This window comes from Eptesicus fuscus, chromosome 7, assembly GCF_027574615.1.
Source record: "Eptesicus fuscus isolate TK198812 chromosome 7, DD_ASM_mEF_20220401, whole genome shotgun sequence".
In the NCBI taxonomy this organism is placed as follows: Eukaryota; Metazoa; Chordata; class Mammalia; order Chiroptera; family Vespertilionidae; genus Eptesicus; species Eptesicus fuscus.
Window position 1 is genome coordinate 100,713,247 of NC_072479.1, and position 19,181 is coordinate 100,732,427.

The following is a 19,181-nucleotide window of genomic DNA, read 5'->3' on the forward strand; positions in this document are numbered from 1 at the left end:
GGCTGAGCGGCAGAGCTGAAAGTCACACCCTGAGTTTGGCCCCCAGGTCTGCAGGCTACATTAGAACAGCTGCAAAGAGCTTCAGATTTGACGGTGAGTTTCCTAGCACCCTAAGGGAAAAGGGAAATTGAACATATTGCCCAACTGGTCACGAGACAGGAAAAAAGCCAGACATTTCATTGCGGGGAAGCAAAGCCCTTCCTAGCACGGAATTAATTTTTATTTTCTCCAGAGAGAATCGATGAAAGAGCTGGTGGGGTGGGGTCTGGGGCTCGGCTTAGACTCCAAGAGGAGTGACCCTGCATTTTAGATGTGAGGGGGTTACTGAGGACATGCTCACTGTCCCCGGAGAAGGCTCTGCCTTCCCGTGACCATCTTCGTGTGTGTGTGTGTGTGTGTGTGTGTGTGTGTGTGTGTGTGTGTCTGTGTCTGTGTCTCACTTTTCATCCCTACTCCTCCCTTCGTCTCTTTGGCCTCTATCCCTCCCTTGCTCACACCCGAAACGTAGAGAGAGCCTGCTGCTTGAAACTCCGTTTTTTTTAGGAAGTGCTACGTCAGGGGCCCACGCAGCACAGACCCGGCTAGGACAGGACTTCCTCCCCACACGGGCGGGGCGGGGCGAGCGGGAAGGGGCCTGCTGCGCCCGAGGTGACACATCTCTGCCTGCCAGGCCAGCAGCAGCTGGGCCAGCCGTTCGCGGGAGCACTGGCCACCGTCCCCCGGAGGCTTCGGAATGGACTTGTGCCACCCAGGTAAGCACCTGGGGACAAGCTCTCTGGGCCTCGGTGTCCTCTTCTGTAGAATGGGGACAAGCGCGCCTGTCTCAGGGTCCTGGCAGGAATGGATGTGTAAACAGAGGTAACACAGGTGGGAATGCAGAAGCGCGCAGCCGGTGCTATGGGCTCAGGCCAGCTGCCAAGCCGGGCCCCAGGCGCGGGGAAGGCAGGGAACAGAGCAGGCGTGTCCCTGCCCCCAGGAACTTACATTCCAGAGGAGAGACAGACAGGAAGTGCACTCACGTCAGGCAGCAACAGGCAGAACGAAGAACAGGCAGGCAGGAGAAGGAGGATGGGTCAGGTAGTGGAGAGGCCCACGGGCAGACCTGAGGGAGGACGGAACAGACCGTGCAAAGGCCCGGAGGTGGGACTGAGAAAGGTGACGCGTTGGTCACCAGGAGCCTGTCTGCGTGGTACAAAGGCCCTGAGGCCCCAGTTTGGCCTTTGGGGGGTGAGGGTGGCCTTTGGGGAGCAGGGCACCGCCTGGAGCCCGTGGGGGGGGCCAGGACCAGGCATCTGGACCGTGGCTGAGACCATCCCAAGAAAGCAGGACCTTGTGTCCGAGGGAAAGCGGAAGGGAGGAAGCGCACTCGGAATGGGAGAGAAACGGCGCTGCGTTTTGGTGGACAGAGGAGAGGGGCCGAGTCCCTGCGCCCTGCGTCCGGAGTGGCCGGCGCTGCCCGGGCGTCCCGAAGGCCAGGGCTGCAGCAGCTCCCCGGGTCCCCGGGCCCAGCGGCGCCAAGCTGGTAGCAGCAGCACCCTTTCTGCAAAGAAGTCCTAACACGGGGCAGCCTGAGCCCGCCCCTGGGCCCCTCGCCCCACAGATAGGGAACCACAGGTCCATTTCAACACCCCCAATGGCAGATGGAGCAGAGGAGGCCTGAGCGGGGCACAGCCCTGCGGGTCACTCCCCGCCGCCTGACTCCCTGCCCGGTGGGCTCTCCCGACCCTGGCTTCTCCCGGGGGCTGCGGGGCAGCGGCTCACGGGCAGTCCGGGCTCAGGGAACACATCTTGGGCAAGAGGAGACCAGCGTGGAGCGGAGCCTCGCTCAGGGTCACCCGGCGGATGCGAGGGGCGGAGGAGACATTAGTCCCCCCCCCAGGCCTGTCTTTCCGTCATCATCACTTTGTTCTTTGGGGTCTTCACCTTCCCAGGATGCCAGGGAGGAAACGGGCTCACCAGAAGAAACGGGCGGCCAGCAAGGGGCAGAATAGGGCCCAGCCTCGGAGAGGAGAGAGCGCCCAGGTTACCTGGGGCTGATGTGGGGGTGGGGCAGGGAGGCCAGAAGGGGGGTCTCCGCTTTGCTTTAGGCCGGCCCAGGAAAGAAATCGATTCAATGGGGCCAACAGGAGCAGTCCGTTGGAAGATTTGAGGTCTTCGTTGATTGCTTCTTCTATTCAGTCATTCATTCCATAAATGGTCCGCCCTGCGCTGTGCAATGCTGGGACAGCAGAAACCCTGCCATGGGTCCAGCCCAGGGGAGCTGCTGGTCTGGAATATGGGGGAGAAGGGAGCATATCTGCAGGGCAATGACCCAGGACAGATGTGCAAATGGGCTCAGACCTGGCGCATGGAAAGAAGCCACTCTTCCCATATGAGCAGGGGAGATCTGGGAAGACTTCCTGGAGGAAGCAGAAGGAGAAAGGGACGATCATTCCTCTGTTGCCCAGACTGGGTCTTTTTTTTTTTTTATATATAGTTTATTGATTTTTTTACAGAGAGGAAGGGAGAGGGATAGAGAGTTAGAAACATCGATGAGAGAGAAACATCGATCAGCTGCCTCCTGCACACCCTCTACTGGGGATGTGCCCGCAACCAAGGTACATGCCCTTGACCGGAATCAAACCTGGGACCTTTCAGTCCGCAGGCTGACGCTCTATCCACTGAGCCAAACCGGTTAGGTCCAGACGGGGTCTTAATCACCCCACGGCTAGGTGACTACCCCTCTGAGCTCAGATTTGTCACCTAATGTGGGCACCATCATCCTTGCCTGACCTAAACTACATGAGGATTTGGAGTCAGCCAGACCTGGCTCAGTTCCCAGCTCTGTACCAACCTGCCAGGGGCTATGATGGGCCTCAGTTTTCCCACCTGTACAATGGGCAGGACAGTGGTATAGGTCCCCCTGCCTTTCCTCCTCTAGCCCTGGGTGTGTGACGTCAGAAGCAGGCCAGGCCCTCTTCCCTAGGGCCTGCCAGGAAGGCGAGGGGCCCAGGCAACAAACCCCAACATGACCCATGGCCGTCCCGGGTGGGTGCAGGGAGGCCAGGTGCCGTTAAAAATAGAGTAGAGGCAGCTCAGCTGTGGGTAGGAAGCCACAGGCTGCTCGATGCTCACACCCGCAGGGCAGGCTGGGGCGGGAGCAGCTCCCCCAGACAGCCCCTCGGCCCCAGTGGCCCTCCCGCCCCGCGTCTATGGAGGAGCCGCTGCCCTTGGGGCGCAGGAGAGCACCTCCCTGTGCCCTGGAAAAGAGGAACCGGGCCAGCTGCCCTGGAAGCAGGGTGCAAGCAGAATGGGTTCTAAAATTACGATGGGAAAGAGGAAGGACAAAGGGGAAGTGGAGAGGAGTGGGGCAGATGGCCGGGCGGCACCAGGCCACAGGCGGCTGCCGGCCGGGCAGAGGGTAAAGGTGCCTCTGGGAGGTGTGAAAGGCAGAGCCCAGTGGGGAGTAAACAGAGCTCTTGGGGGTGACGGTTGTTATCACCAGGTTGGGTTTTTTGTGTGTTACTACTGTTTTATTATTATTATTATTATTATTATTATTATTATTAAAAACCTCCCCCTGTGAGCCACACCAGTGCCTGAAACAGGCTTGGCATCAGAAGCGGACCCTCTCAGCCCATGTCCTTCTCACACGCCCTGAGCTCAGTGTCCTCAGCTCTGAAAGGGGGAGAAACCCCACTTTTAACCAGTAGGTGAAGGGTCAGAGGCGCCTACGTGCCACGTGGTGGGGGCAGCTGTTTGGGGCTGTCAGGCTGTCCCGCGGGGTCCAATGCGCGTGGCCGGTTGCGAGGACCCATGAGGACCGAGAGGACCCATGAATCTACCCGTCAAACCTCAAAGGAGCCGAAGGAAGAGAGAGGCAAGCAGCCCCCGGCCCCCCGCGCCGCCCACTCTCCTGGGAGAACTGCTTCCCTCCACGCCCGTGCCTCAGTGTCCCCAGCTGCACGCTGTTGGCTTTGCTTTCTCTCTTCCCCAAAAGGGAAGGGGGCTCGGACTGCAGGCGACATCCCGCATCTGTCTTCGTTCTCAATCACGTAGCCAGGGCCGGCATCCCCGAGTCAGAGGACCCAGTGCTAGCATCCGAGGGGGTTCCGATGGTTTGAGTGCCGATATCTGGCTTCGAATGATTAACATCAGCGTTCAGGCCTCAGCGCGCCAGAGGGACCCGGGTGTGAATCGCGGCTCCACCACCTGCCAGCTGTGTCACCTGGGGCAGGTCACTTAACCCCTCTGAGCCTCAGGTGTCTGTCTACCCAGTGAGATTAGAAATACCTTTCTTCTTCTAGAGCTGTCCTGTGGATCAAATGAGGTAGCGGATGGGAAGAGCCTAGAGCACACAGGGCCTGGCACATAGTAGGTGTGCAGCTAGCACCCCTTTCCTTCACCAGCGGCTTGGCTAGTTTATGGAGCCACACGATCCCAGGCCTGCTGCAGTGAGTGGGAAGGAGGAGGGAGAGGAGGATGCCCAGAGGAGCACGGGAGGCACCGAGGACCTGGAGAGGAAGAGGAGGTGCAGAGAGGAGAAGGAAGGTTATTCCAGGCACGGGGAACAGCATATGCAAAGGCCTATGGGAAAGAGCACATGAGAGCAAGTGAAGGGCGGCCAGGGAGGCCTCACGTCCAGGGCAGGAGGCGGGGCACGGAGTGTGGTGAGGTTGGGGCTGCACCAGCAGGACGGCTGGACCCAGTCAAATGTGGAGTCTTTATCCCCAGGACAAGGGGTGCCATGGGAGGCTGGGTTGGAAGGGCAGAGTGGAGACAGGGGGCCAAGGGGAGGCCCTGCATCAGCCAGACAGGAGCCGGTGGCGAGGAGGGGGGCGGGGTGAGGGGGCTATGCAAACAGAAAAGATGGATGGGGCTTGGTGAGAGAGGAGACAGGAGGGTGAGGGAGAGGTGAGGGTCCAGGTGCCTCCTGGGGCTGTGGCCGGGGTATCTCAGGGACCATCCTAGAGCCCAGGGGACTCAGGAAGAATTGAGGGGAAATTCCAGGACTTCCATTTTGGTCCAAATGGCAAACAAGATGACGGCCAGTGCCCAGAGGGGTAGCAGGGTCTGAAACTCAGGGATCAGTTGGAGCTGAGGGGCTGTGTGTGGCTCTTTGACCCAAGAGTAAGGTGACCAGACGTCCCGCTTTTGGCGGGACAGTCCCGATTTTTAACAATTTGTCCCGCGTCCCGCGGCGTTTTAAAAAAGTCCCGATTTTTGGAAAGAATGCACGACAAGCTAGGGAACGGCGGGAGAACGGGAAGGGAATATATGGTTTTCGGCGGCCATGTGGCTATTTAGCCAGGATATGAGTTTTATGTTATTTTTGTTAATTTTATAATGTTAAACTTTAATAATAACAAATAATTGTTGAGAACTGCTTATCAAAGTTCGCACTGTTGATCAGTTGTTAGAATTCGACCACCATGGTTTGGACTTAATGAACAATGGCATTTTTTGGGATTGGCAACGACGAAAACATTTTGTGACTGTCTCTCAGACGATACACATCGTACTGCGTGCTAGTAAGCTAGTTAAACAAGTGATGTCATTACAGATCAGCTATTCAGATAATTTAGGTAAGTAACTTATTTATTTATTTCATAATTACATAAATTTTCTTGAATTTAGCAGACAGTACTCGTATTATTTATATTTTATAGTGGTGGCAAAAAGTCTAGCGCCGGCCTTGAAAGTGACACTTACGACTTACGTTACAGCAAATTCATGACCTTTTAAACAACGACAGCAATCCACTAAAAAAAATTCACTCAAATGAGAAATATGCCAAAGAATAAAATAATAGTATCCATAATTTTTTATTTATTATATTTGTAAATTGTACTTATGTTGAAATTTTAAAAAATATATTACAATACTATTTTTGCGTTCTATGAAAATTTTTGTTGCTCCATATAGACATATAGACCAAATTTTTAATCAAAAACCTCCCTCCCTCCCCCCCCCCGGTCAATGGTGTCCCGCTTTACCAATGTTAAAATCTGGTCACCTTACCCAAGAGAGAGGAGGGGAGTAAAGAGAGACCGTGGGAGAGGAGAAGGGAGCCCATGGCCCACCCCTTGGCCATCCACGGTGGGGATTGTGCATAGAAACACTAAAACCCAGCCTGGCCTCTCTCCAACCCCTTTGGCGTCCACGTGGCCTCCCCCAGCAGGTACCCTGGCCAGAGCCCACCTCAAAACACAAGCCCCAGCCAACAGGAAAGCAACAGGAAGTAAACAAGCAAAACAAAGAGTCTGACCTTTCACCACGGTCAGCTAGAGGTGACTGGGGCTTTCCACGACAGCACTCAGCCCCCTCCCGCTCCTGACAGGAGCTCCCCCATGCAGTGCCGCCTCCCTGCCATGCCCTTGCTCCTGACTCCACACGGATGGCCCCTCACGCCTTCCATCCCCACGTGTCCCCACGGCTGCAGAATCCTGGGACACAGTCTTGGGTATCTGCAAACCAGGGTTCTGATCCCAGCACTGCCACTTCTTGGCTGTGTGACTGAGGGCAAGTCACTTGGCCTCTCTGAGCCTCAGTGTCTTAAACTAAAAAAGACCCACTTCACAGAGTCGTCAGGATTAAGTGACAAGTTATATGAAGCTACCAGCATGGAGTGGGTGTTTTCGAGCTTCAAGTGTCATACAACTCTTGCTTTGTGCCCTGGTGTGAGGGCCACCTCCCCCACCTCCTGGAAACCAGGAACTCCAGGCCTGCAGAGCTCAGAGTTGCAGGCACAGAAAGGAAAACTCTCGAGTGAGTCACTAGGGGGCGGTAGTGGAGCCCCTCCTCCTCCTCGTTCCTGGATCTGTGGGGACAAAGCACCACTTAACGGCCACTGATTTGGGGTGCAGAGGAGGGTGCCCATCCAAGCAGGATTTGGCCTCCAGGCCGACACCTCTGCTGCACCTTCAAGAGGCTCATTGCTCAAGCATCTGCCAGGCCAGCATACCCCCAGCATCTGGTGGGGAGATGTTGAGAGGACCCGCGGGACCCGTGGCCACATGCTCCGCTCACACTTCCTTTCCTGTAAAGAGGGTCCCTCCGTCTAATGTGATGTCATGCAGTGTTCTGTGTCAGAGGATCAAACCCTCTGAGAGCCCTTGGGTGCCAATGCTGGCCGGGGCTCTGTGGGCAGGAATGGCCACACACATCCGGAACATGTGTGAATACTGGTCAAGATAGATTGCTGGTGTCTGCGGAAGAGAAGGGACTTCGCATGATCCACTAGCTGTCAAGTTGCTGGTTGGGTTTCTCAGGAAACAACAGGTCGCTGTTGCTGGCAAGCAGGCACGTCAGCAGGGCAGTAGCTCGGGAAGCCTGGGCGAGTGGGTCTACCCACAGGCCCTGCCCAGGCCACATGGCTAATTCATGCATGTGCCATTGTACCAGCACTGGGCTGGCCAATCAGGGACTGGCTGATGTCAACTGGCCGAGTCTTGGTGGTTTAGTGCCTCTCCTGTGATGGGTGCATGCTGGGAAACGTAAGTGTGCCTTATGTCTTCCCACTCTGTGCCCACTCCCGTAGGCCATCGACTTGCCTCTTCCCCAGATCTCTCTGTCCCCAGCCTTCTAATCCTTCTTCTTTTTAGCCTCTGACCAAGCAGTCAAGCTACTCTCTACTGCCCATGACTGCATGCATATGCTTACCTCCTGACACTTCTCTTTCCGCATGAGGAGGTTGACCAGGTGCCCTGCCCAAAGTCCTGCCCATTGGGGGGACTTCTCACCACTGTCTCCACAACCCCTTGGAGCAGGGCTCTAGTTCAATAGCTGTCCAGTTTTGACTTGTACCCAAACACCGAGCCACGCGTCCTGGAACCTAGCTCAGGCATCTTCCTCCCTTGTCAGAAGATCACAAGGGACCCGCCCATGCAGCCATGGTGTGAGCTGAGGGACAAGCCTTGGTGCCACAGCAGAGGGTGACATGGGAGTCTGGGCCACCCGTCCATGGAGCTGGTTGGAGTCTCCTGGTTCTGCTCATGCTTGCTGCTAGGTGAACCACGTCCAATGAATGGCTATTGGGCTCTCTTGACTTTATGACTTGAAGGGTCAGACCGACCCATCTTGGGTACTTGGCCAAGGGAATCCTGACCATATACTACACTTGCCACAGTGTTGTAAGACCCTTCCCTCTGGGGACACAGCCTCTTCTTCAGTCAATAGATTTTGGGTCTGATAACTGGCTCGGGTCCAGAAATGAGGCAAGAGGTCTTGACTTTTTGTCCTGTGGCTGCCCTATTGGAGGGACATATCCTTAGGCGAAGCAGCTGCATTTGGCTGAGGTAGTTTCCTGGGGAGGGACTCAGCATTGAGTGATCAGCAGGGTAAACCCCCCCACACCCACCCTCAGCAGCTGAGAGAATGGGCATTTTGGTCCTGAAGAAGAGAGCTGCATAGCACAACAGAGCATCCATTATACATGTGTTGGACCCTTACCATATGCCAGATACTTGCTGGGTGTTGAACAAAATTCAGTTCTTTTAATCCTGACAACCACACTCTAGGTGAGGGTTATGGTTCGTGATTCCCAGATCAGAACACTGCATTGGTTAAGTTTCAGGTTTGACTGCAGCTAACAAAGAGACTCAGAATAACAGTGACAGACATTCCCAGAACTGATTTCTCTCTCATTGAAAAGTCCACGTGGGTAGCTGCTGGTGAGGTGAATATGATGACTTTTCTCCACACGGTTGCCCCAGGGTCCAATCTCCTTCTAGCTTGCTGTCCTGCCATCTCAATACCCAGCTTCCATCTCAAAGTCCAAGACGGCTACTCTGTCAACAGGAGGGAGGGGTAGAGAAATGGAGGACTTGATATTCTCTGCATTCATTCAGGAGAAGTAGTATCTGTCCTTGTAAAACATTTAAGAAATGTGAGCAGGCACTTCCCAAAGCTAGGACCTGACAGTCAGGAAGGGTTTGGAGAGGCAGACAGGACGAGGCGTGCGGTGAAGGAACTGCATCGGCAAAGGCGGGGGAGTAAGACGGAGAGTTAGACAGCACAGGGCAGTGAGGAGCTGGCAGGCCGGACTGGCAGGCTGTGGTTGAGAATGGTGGGGAGAAGGCTGGCTGGAGAGGCCAGGGAGACTGGAGGACCAGGATGAGGGCTTTTCCTTCAAGTAATGGGGAGTCTACACTGAGTGGCCAGATTATTGTGATCTCTGAATGCATAATAATCTGGCCACTCAGTGTATATCCTATATAATAAAAGGCTAATATGCAAATTGTCCCCTCGACCAGAAGAGGAGTTCGACCAGCAGGCAGGCCGGCCAACCGCCCATGTCCCCTCCCCCTGGCCAGGCTGGCCAGACCCCACCCATGCATGAATTCATGCACTGGGCCTCTAATATATATATTCTAAGTGGCCAGATTATTATGCATTCAGAGATCATAATAATCTGGCCACTCAGTGTATGGAAATTTTGACCAGGAGAGTGTTGTGGATGGAACAGGAAGCACCACTGGGGAGTAGAAGCAAGCCAGCTGACCCTGGTGTGGGAATCATCCTAGCACCTTGCACAGAATTCTGACCAACACACACTCATCTCCTTTAATTCATTTCCAGGTGAAGTGGGAAAAGCTTTGTAGTCATCCCAATCCAAGGTCAGCCCTGGTTCAGCAATTCATCCCTGTAGGCCCTTAGCCAGGTCAACTCACTGCTCTGAGCTTCAGATGTCCCCCAAAATCCAGTCTCCCCACCTCACATAGTAAGGACCACCCTATTACAGGCTCATTTCCCAGCCTCCCTTGCAGCTATGTGTGGCCATGTGACTACATCTGGCCAATAGAGTGTGAAGCAAAAGGATACACCACTTCCTGGTTGTGCAAATAAATAAGTGAATAAATGAGAGACATGTGATTTACTAAAAGAGTAAACTGAAGTTCCAGGGAAGAATGAATGCCTTCCGCAGGTATTTTGTTGAGTACCCGCGTATCAGGCTCTCTCTAGCTGCTGAGGATGCTCAGTGAACAAAATAATGAGTGTGATGAATGCAATAGAAATGATGCGAGTACACGAGATAACTTCAGGGCACCTGTACCAGGGGGTAGAAGGAACAGAAAGCTGGGTCGGAGGGGAAGGCAGGGGAGGGGCTGACTTGGACAGAGTGGTCAGGGAAGGCCTCCTGGAGGTGATGACATCAGAGCCCAGGCTTGAGTGAAAAGGGCTAGCAAGTCATGGGTTTCCAGAGGGAACAGGGCCCTGAGAGCTAGCTGGTGTGGCTGGAGCTGAGTGATGAGGGGAGGGCAGTGAGTGAGCCAGTGACCACAGGGCCTTCTCTCTCCAGACCCAGCGGAGCTGAGCAGTGGGGAGGCCGAGGAGCTGCAGCGGATCAAATGGCACCGGAAGCAGCTTCTGGACGACATCCAGGTGAGTGCACGCTCACAAATGTACACGTGAGTCACACACATTCACACTGACACACCCTCAGGCCCTGCTGTGCGCGGAGCCCGCCGGCGGCCCTATCGCCTCATCGCATGGTGGGTTCAACCAGCGCGGGTCCCCATCCTCAGCCTCCGCTTCATCCCCTCCTAAAACAGGGATCTTAGGTCAACATAATACCAATACGTGCACAGCACTTGCCAAGTCCCCAGTTTTCCAAACGTTAGCACACCTGATTCTCAGCAGCCTCTGAGGCAGACTCTGGTTCTGTTCCTGGAATATGCTGAGCCCCGTGCTGCCCCGGGGCCTTTGCACACATAGTCCCCTCTGCCTAGGACTCTCCCGAGCTCTCATCGTGGCTCCTCCTCATGACTTCACTCTCAGCTCATGTGCTGTCTCCTCTTAGCGGTTACAGTTGCTGGGACCTCACCCCACCCTGTCACATGTCCACCTAATACTGCAGGGCAGAATGAAGGTACAGGAGGTACAGAAGGAAGGTGCACTCAGCAGGTATTTTACTGAGCACCTACCATGTGCCAGGCATTTCCTGTGTCATTACTGTGATCATTATCTGCACAGTCATGTCATTCCCCTTGACCATCATGATCCCAGCCTCACTAACCGAGCTCTGTGTAAGTGGAGCCTGGGTCCGTCTTGCCCACCACTGTGTTTGCAGCCCAATAGCCAGAGCATAGTAGGTGCTCAATTAATACTTGTGAGTGAGCCCCCCCCCCCCACCGCCCCCTTTATTTGTGGGGAAGCCACTCAGTGACTCAACCGAGATCACATGGACAGGAGCTGACTGGGCACAGATATGGGCTCCAGGCCCCATGCTGTCTTTGGGACCCAGAGCAAGCCCCTGGGGCCACCCCATCCCACAGATCTCAGGGAAGGAAGGGGGGCTGGGTGCCTTTTAGGGGCTCATGCTGCTGCCCTGCAGGGGAATGCTGGAAAGCTGCCACCTCTCCCTGTCTGCCCAGTGGTGGCAGTTGGCAGAGACAGGGGTTCTCTGTTGCCACTGTCGCCCCCTGCAGGGTCAAGACAGAACAGGCTGGGGAGGATCTGGGAAAGCGGAGGCTGAGTCATTAGTTGACATGTCACCCCACCTCTCTACATAATGTCCTCTTCTGCAAGCCCCATGGGGATGGCAAAGCCCCTGAGAAGAGGGCCAGCGCTGTCTAGTGCCTGGTGCACTCACAGTTCCTGGCACACAGCGGGCACCAAGTCAGGGACAAGTGACAGAGGAAACAGGTGGAGGAAAGCTGGAGAGGAGCTGGGCCCCGCCCAGGCCGGAATCTGTGCCTTCTGACTGGGGACGGGGGCAGGGGAGCCATGGAAGGAGTTTGAGCGGGGGCAGGGCAGGCACCCATCTGCTTCAGAAGGATGGCAGCTGGGTGAAGGAGGGCTGGTCGGGTGGGCGTGGCTAGACGGCAGGAGACTCTACAGCTGCAGAGGAGAGAGATGGGAAGGCCAGAAGTAGGATGGGGACTAGGGGACCTCACCCCCAAGTCAGGAGATGGTGGGAGAAAGAGTAGACGGAAGCAATTTGGTTGGGGACTTTGAGGATAGGAGACATCCGGGGAGGGGATCTGTCAGGAGGGAGCAATGTGGGGGTCACGCTGGGTGGGAGTGGGTGGGGGAGAGTTGTGAAACCCCTCTATCCCAGCTTCACCCCCTGACTCTCCCTCCCTGTCCTGCCCCCACTCCCCCACCGCCACCCACAGAAGCTGAAGGATGAGATCGAAGATGTGTTTGCCCAAATCGACTGCTTCGAGATGACAGAGGAGAGGTGAGGTGTCGGCCAGGGGACCCCGGAAGTTGCCATGGTGTCGTCCTAAGGATGTCACACACCATGAATGAGCAGGGCCATGCCTGGTCTGGGCCCTGGGGAAGTGAGGGAGGAGGCCCCGGAGGAGGAGGAGGCGGCAGGATAGTGAGACAGGAGCAGGGCTGGCTGGTCCCTGCTTCCAAGCACCTCCCTCTCTTGAGAGACAACCCCATCCTCCCACCCTCTCCACCCAAAGTCTCTTCCGACCCGCCCTGACCTACCCCTTGACCAGTCACCGCCCAGGAGCATCCTGGGATGGGTGGGAAGCCAGGGCCTCAGGGGGAGGAGCCTGGCCTGTGGCAGGACAGGGGTTGGTCCACTCCACTCCACCCTCAGGGTGTGGGTCACCTGTCCCCCCACCCCCACCCCCCTGCTATGGGAAGACTCCCACTGGCTGTCACCTAGGGCTGGTCCCCTCCCCTCTCTGGGCCTCAGTTTTCCCACTTGTGAGATGAGGAGGTTGATCCTGCCATAATCCCATAGGGCCCCAGTGTCCCAGGAAATCCCCACCCTGCCCCTGCCACCCCTCAGCTCTCTGCCGCCTCCATCTGCACCCGTCTAGCCCCCACACGCATGCAAACAGACACTCCCATGCACGCCCACGCCACGCTGTCTCTAGATTCCCTGCTCAGGGCTCAGGCCCCAACAATAACACAGGCCATTTCCAGAGCACCGACCACCAGCTGTTCCAGCGCTTTAACCTCCCAACAGTGCCGGGAGCAGGTGTGGTGTTGCCCCATTTTACAGATGAGGAAACTGAGTTCCAGAGAGATGAGTGCCTCTCCCTAAGGGGCTGGCCAGCCAGGGGTGGGGCCGATTTGCACCAAGAGGCTGGCTCCACCTGCGCTCTCACCCCCAGCCTCCCCGTCATCCTGCCCGTCTCCAGCCCCGGCCCCCTCAGCGCTCCTCCCGCTCCTCCCGAGAACAGGGTTCTCAAGGCCACGGCGCTGGGCCCAGTGGAAGAGGCTGCTGTGGTGGCTCGGGGAGGGCCAGACCCTGCCTTTCTCATGCTCACAAGGCCTGCCCCTCCCCCCACCTGGAGGCCCGTAGGGAGTATTGGCTGTAGCTGAGGGGACGGGAGTCCTCAAGGTGTCTGAGGGTCCTTAGAGACTGGAAGGGGGTGCCCTGGGGCCCTGGGGCAGCCCACGCTGACCCCTTTGTGTCCACAGCCGGATGGCCCAAAAGGAGAAGGAGCTATGCATTGGGCGCAAGAAGTTCAACATGGACCCCGTGAAGGTAGGCAGCACGAGGGGCTCGACTCACGGGGCCGGCTTGCTGCATGCTGGCCACCTTCATAATGCTGTTTCCCTCCGCGGACACAGTAACCCATCCTACAGAGAAGGAAACTGAGGCCAGCAGGGCTCGGCCTCCTGCCCAGGCACAGCTGGGGGCTCTGTCACCCGGGCACAGCAGCCCAGGCGTGAGGTGGGAGCCAGGAGGTGGGGGGTCTATGATGGCCATGGACCTGGGGTCCCTGGGCACTAGGCCTGTTTCCTCCTCTGTGGGGAGGGCATCAGACAGGGTGACCCTTAGATTCTGGGGTTCAGTCTCCAGAAGTGCCTTCCAGACAGGGGTCCCGGGGGAGCCAGATCTGGGTGCAGGCACAGAGCACTGAGGGCCCAGCTACCCTCTCCCCTCCCCCAGCCCCGCCCCTGCCCTGCTACAAGGCTGAGGGCTCCTTTCCTGTGGGAGCACAGACAGGAGGAAGCCAGCTGACAGGGACGGAGGTGGGGCAGGGCCGCCCAGGGGCCTGGAAACTTACAGCTCTGGCTGCAAAGGCTGCCTCCCCTCCCCCTCACAGGCCCACAGCCCCACACACCCATCCCCCATCCCCCTCCCTCAGCCCCACACGCCCATCCCCCATCCCCCTCCCTCAGCCCCACACACCCATCCCCCTCCCACAGCCCCACACACCCATCCCCCATCCCCCTCCCTCAGCCCCACACACCCATCCCCCATCCCCCTCCCTCAGCCCCACACACCCATCCCCCTCCCTCAGCCCCACACACCCATCCCCCTCCCTCAGCCCCACACACCCATCCCCCTCCCACAGCCCCACACACCCATCCCCCTCCCTCAGCCCCACACACCCATCCCCCTCCCTCAGCCCCACACACCCATCCCCCTCCCACAGCCCCACACACCCATCCCCCTCCCTCAGCCCCACACACCCATCCCCCCATCCCCCTCCCACAGCCCCACACACCCATCCCCCTCCCACAGCCCCACACACCCATCCCCCCATCCCCCTCCCTCAGCCCCACACACCCATCCCCCTCCCTCAGCCCCACACACCCATCCCCCTCCCACAGCCCCACACACCCATCCCCCCATCCCCCTCCCTCAGCCCCACACACCCATCTCCCCATCCCCCTCCCTCAGCCCTACACACCCATCCCTCATCCCCCTCCCTCAGCCCTACACACCCATCCCCCCATCCCCCTCCCTCAGCCCCACACACCCATCCCCCTCCCACAGCCCCACACACCCATCCCCCCATCCCCCTCCCTCAGCCCCACACACCCATCCCCCCATCCCCCTCCCTCAGCCCCACACACCCATCCCCCAATCCCCCTCCCACAGCCCCACACACCCATCCCCCTCCCACAGCCCCACACACCCATCCCCCCATCCCCCTCCCTCAGCCCCACACACCCATCCCCCTCCCTCAGCCCCACACACCCATCCCCCTCCCACAGCCCCACACACCCATCCCCCTCCCACAGCACCACACACCCATCCCCCCATCCCCCTCCCACAGCACCACACACCCACCCCCCTCCCTCAGCCCCACACACCCATCCCCCAATCCCCCTCCCTCAGCCCCACACACCCATCTCCCCATCCCCCTCCCTCAGCCCCACACACCCATCCCCCTCCCTCAGCCCCACACATCCATTCCCCTCCCACAGCCCCAGAATTCGGACCCCTCTGCCCCATACCAGGGACCACACACACACACACACACACACACACACTCACACTTCCCGCCCGAGCACCTGGGAAGGGCCACTCAGGGGTCCCCAGGACCCTCTGCCTGGCATTCAGAGCCCCCCACAAGCTGCCCCCCCATCTTCCAGAAGCCTCTTTCACCAAAAGGAACATGAAGGAACCACAGAAAACCAGGGGGCAAACTCTCAAATTCCTAAAACGAGAATGATAGACTCCAAGAGCCTGCGTCGTGGGGAGAGACGTTAGTGATGTTGGCAAATAGGAAACGCAGGTTTTGGTGCGGAAGGCGTGACCCGCTCCCACTCCATAGAAGGGAGAGAACGCCACCGCCATGGTAACGGCTGCCTCGAGGGCAGGACTTGGGCAACTTCTTCTCTGATGTTGTGCTTTCCTGATTCTTATACAATGGACGTCGATTACTTGCAAGAAAACCAATGAAACCCTCTTGTTAAATAATGGGAACTTTTGGGGGACAAAAGGAATGGCGGAATCATTGAATCTTAACATTTTAAATCAACATCATTGAAGCTTACCGTCACAGAGTGTCAGACTGAGGGGAACCTGGGGAGCACCTGGCCTGAACCTGGTGCGTGGCAGACACCCCCTCTCTCTTTGCATGCCTCCAGTGATGGGGAGCTCACCACCTTACAAAGGCAGCTTCTGTTAAGGAGGGGCACAGCGTCCCAGGACAGGCTGTGCCGATGCCAGACTGCCAGGCCACGGGCATGGGCCGCGGGGCTCCCTCCCTCCCTCCTCCCAGGCCGGCTGCTCATGGCCTGTCTGCCGCTTCCAGGGCATCCAGTATCTCATCGAGCACAAGCTGCTGACCGCCAGCGCCCAGGACATTGCCCGCTTCCTGTACAAGGGCGAGGGTCTCAACAAGACGGCCATCGGTACCTACTTGGGGGAGAGGTAAGGGGGCGGGGCCTTAGGGAGGCAGGGAACGGGGGTGTACAAGTGTGTAGATGTGTATGTGCAGGTGAGTGAGGGTGTGAATTATGTCAGGAAAGTGATAACGCCTGCAGCTCGAGGAGGCTGTCCCTTCCCTCCAGATTCCTTCCTTCCTTCCTTCCTTCCTTCATTCCTTCCTTCTTTCCTTCCTTCCTTCCTTCCTTCCTCCCTCCCTTCATGCATCCAATAAGTAGACATTTGTTAGTATCTATCCTATGCCAGGCACTGTTCTAAGCCCCGATTTACACCAGTGATCAAGACAGACAAAACTCCTGCCCTCGGGAAGGACAGATTCCAGTGAGGAAGACAGATTCCCAAATATGTAAAACCTGTTAGACAATTATAAATTCTTTGGAATCCAAATAAAGCAGGGACGGGAGGTGAGAGGGCGCTAGGGACCACAGGGCGCAGACAGGAATGTCTCGTGGAGAGGTGAAGTTCGACTGAAACTTAAAGAGGGAGAGCAGGGTAGACATCTAGGGGAAGAGCATTCCAGGCAGAGGGAACAGCATGTGCAAAGGCCCTGGGGCAGAAGCATGCACAAGGAACAGCAGGCTGGTGAGACTGGAAGAGAGCAAAGGAAGGAGGGAGGAAGTAGCAGGTGACAAGGTGGGGGTCCACGGGAGGGTCTGGGCAGAGGAGTGTCTGAGAGGACCCCTCTGGCTGCTGGGTTGGGGGGCTGGGACTGCAAGGGACCCGGGTGGAGCTGGGCCAGCAAGCCGGCCACCCTCCCCGCAGGCTCCCCTGAGGACCCATTTCTCCTGAGCGAGCAGGGAACGCAGGTGGCAAGAAGGGCAGCACCCCCTGGTCTAAGAGCCGGGAGGAGAGAGGCACATGGGTCGGCATAGTCGTCTCCGCTGTACAGATAGGACACTGGGGCTGGGGGAGGTCACGTGGCTTGAGTGGTGTCGCCAGGCAGGCAGTGACAGAGGAAGGTCTGACTCAGGGAAAGCCCCTCCAAAGCCAGACTCACATCCTGTGTGAGAGCAGCGCTGGTGAGCTGTGGGCGTGGTGGGGGTCTGTTCAGTGTGGGAGGGCACGGTGTGCCCGTGGGAGGGGGTGATGTGGGGTCAGATGTGAGCAGGCCAGATAGAGGCTGGACCCAGAAGGAGGACATCTGCCCTCTTGTCCCTCCCCCACCTCAATCCCCTCCAGGCGGTACGTGCCGGAAAGTTCCCCAGTGCATCCCACTCTCCCTCCCGCCCCCTCCCCAGGGACCCCATCAACCTGCAGGTCCTCCAGGCCTTTGTGGACTGCCACGAGTTCGCCAACCTCAACCTCGTCCAGGCCCTCAGGTGAGTGGTCCGGGGCCTGCCCTGGATGGTGGCACAGCCAGGGTGGGGGCTGCTGGGGGCATCACGAGCCACACGGCTAATGGCACACAAAGTGTCAGGAGCCAAAATGAATGGCAGTCAGTGCCCGCCTCATGCAGCTGAGGTTGGTGAGACAATTGGCGTGGACCACCTGGAATAGCACCTGGCTCATTTCTGCTGCTACTGCTGGTATTATTATGTTACAGCATTACAATAATAACATTTAATCATTGTGATCGTTATTGCGGTTATTACTGCCATTCCCACTAGTTTTCAGAATAGTGCTTGTTTTATTTATTTTATTAATACAGCTTAGCATGTATTGCATTATTATTTATTATCCTATATAATGAAAGACTAATATGCAAATTGTCCCCTCAACCGGGAGTTCGACCAGCAGGTGGGGCTGGCCAACCGCTAGAGGCCCCTTCCCCTGGCCGGCCCCACCCCGATTGCCTACACACACCCTGATTGGGGACAGGGCCAGCTGACCAAACGCCTGCAGCCCCTCCCTCCAGCCATCCGGCTTGATCAGCCCAATCTGGGCAGGCCAGCAGACCCCACCTGTGCACAAATTTGTGCACCAGGCCTCTAGTTTTCTAATAGAATATTATTGTGCCTACTTTTATTTTTACAATTACAGAGGCATTATAGCAGGGGTTCTTAAACTTTTTAAACAGGGGGCCAGTTCACTGTCCCTCAGACTGTTGGAGGGCCGGACTATAGTTTAAAAAGAACTATGAACAAATTCCTATGCACACTGTACATATCTTATTTTGAAGTAAAAAAACAAAATGGCAAAAACACCCGCATGTGGCCCGCGGGCCGTAGTTTGAGGACGCCTGCATTATAGTATATCTGTTAGGAGCACAAACTCTGGAGCCAGACTGCCCAGTTCATATCTCCATTCTGCCGCTCACGCCCTGTGTGGCTTTGGGCAAGTCACCAAAAACCTCGCTGTGCCTGTTTCTTCATCTGTAAAATGGGGATAAGAATAGTACCAACCTCATACAGTTGTGAGAACTAAATGAGAAAGTGCTTAGAATTGGACCCACAGTGAGTGTTGAGGAAATCTTAGAAAATTACCTCCCCAAAGGGGGCATTTGAGCTGGGCTTTAAGGGATGAATAGGAGTCTTCAAGGCAGAGAAGAAAGGAGCCACCACTATCCAGGCAATGTGGCCTGCCATGCTCTTTGAGAGAGAGGGCTAGTTTCCAATGTTCACTCATTCAACAAGCCTGATGGAGCAGGTGCTGGGTGCCCGGGGCTGGCCCAGGGCCCACAGTCAGATCGTAGCACCTGATGGCCAGGCAGGCAGAGCTGCAGAACCCGGACAGGCAGAGAGTCCCGCGCTGGCTGAGGTGTCCTGGGCCAGAAAAGGTGCGAAGACTCAGACGGGCAGAGGGCAGCACAAACTCAGCTCTGTATTCTGGGAGGGAAAACAAAGGCATTTCTTGGAAACCTCCTGCGTGCTGGTGCTTGCAGAGCTTAGCTGACATTTACAGGATAAAGAGACTAAGCCTGGGAGAGGCAGAGTGGCTTGTCCAGGGTCCCCCGAGAGCCCCCACCCACCCTGCTGCCCACGGCCCTGTTCCTCCCCCAGGCAGTTCCTCTGGAGCTTCCGGCTGCCGGGCGAGGCCCAGAAGATTGACCGGATGATGGAGACGTTCGCCACTCGCTACTGCCTCTGCAACCCAGGCGTCTTCCAGTCCACAGGTGCCGGTGTGGGGCGGGACCTGGGGCATCGCCAGGCACAGACCTTCC

The 19,181-nt window shown here is 57.1% G+C and overlaps 1 protein-coding gene across 1 annotated transcript in view; it reads left to right on the top strand.

Moving 5' to 3' along the window:
- Positions 1-667: 667 nt before the first annotated feature.
- The window catches only part of CYTH4 (cytohesin 4), a 32,101-nt gene continuing 13,587 nt past the window's right edge, over positions 668-19,181 (top strand). Inside the window, exons 1-7 of the mRNA XM_008144661.3 lie at positions 668-752; positions 10,280-10,362; positions 12,099-12,163; positions 13,372-13,438; positions 15,948-16,066; positions 17,320-17,400; positions 19,021-19,133. Coding sequence (XP_008142883.1) covers positions 734-752; positions 10,280-10,362; positions 12,099-12,163; positions 13,372-13,438; positions 15,948-16,066; positions 17,320-17,400; positions 19,021-19,133 — 547 coding nt within the window. The 5' untranslated portion in view covers positions 668-733. The remainder of the gene's footprint in view (positions 753-10,279; positions 10,363-12,098; positions 12,164-13,371; positions 13,439-15,947; positions 16,067-17,319; positions 17,401-19,020; positions 19,134-19,181) is intronic.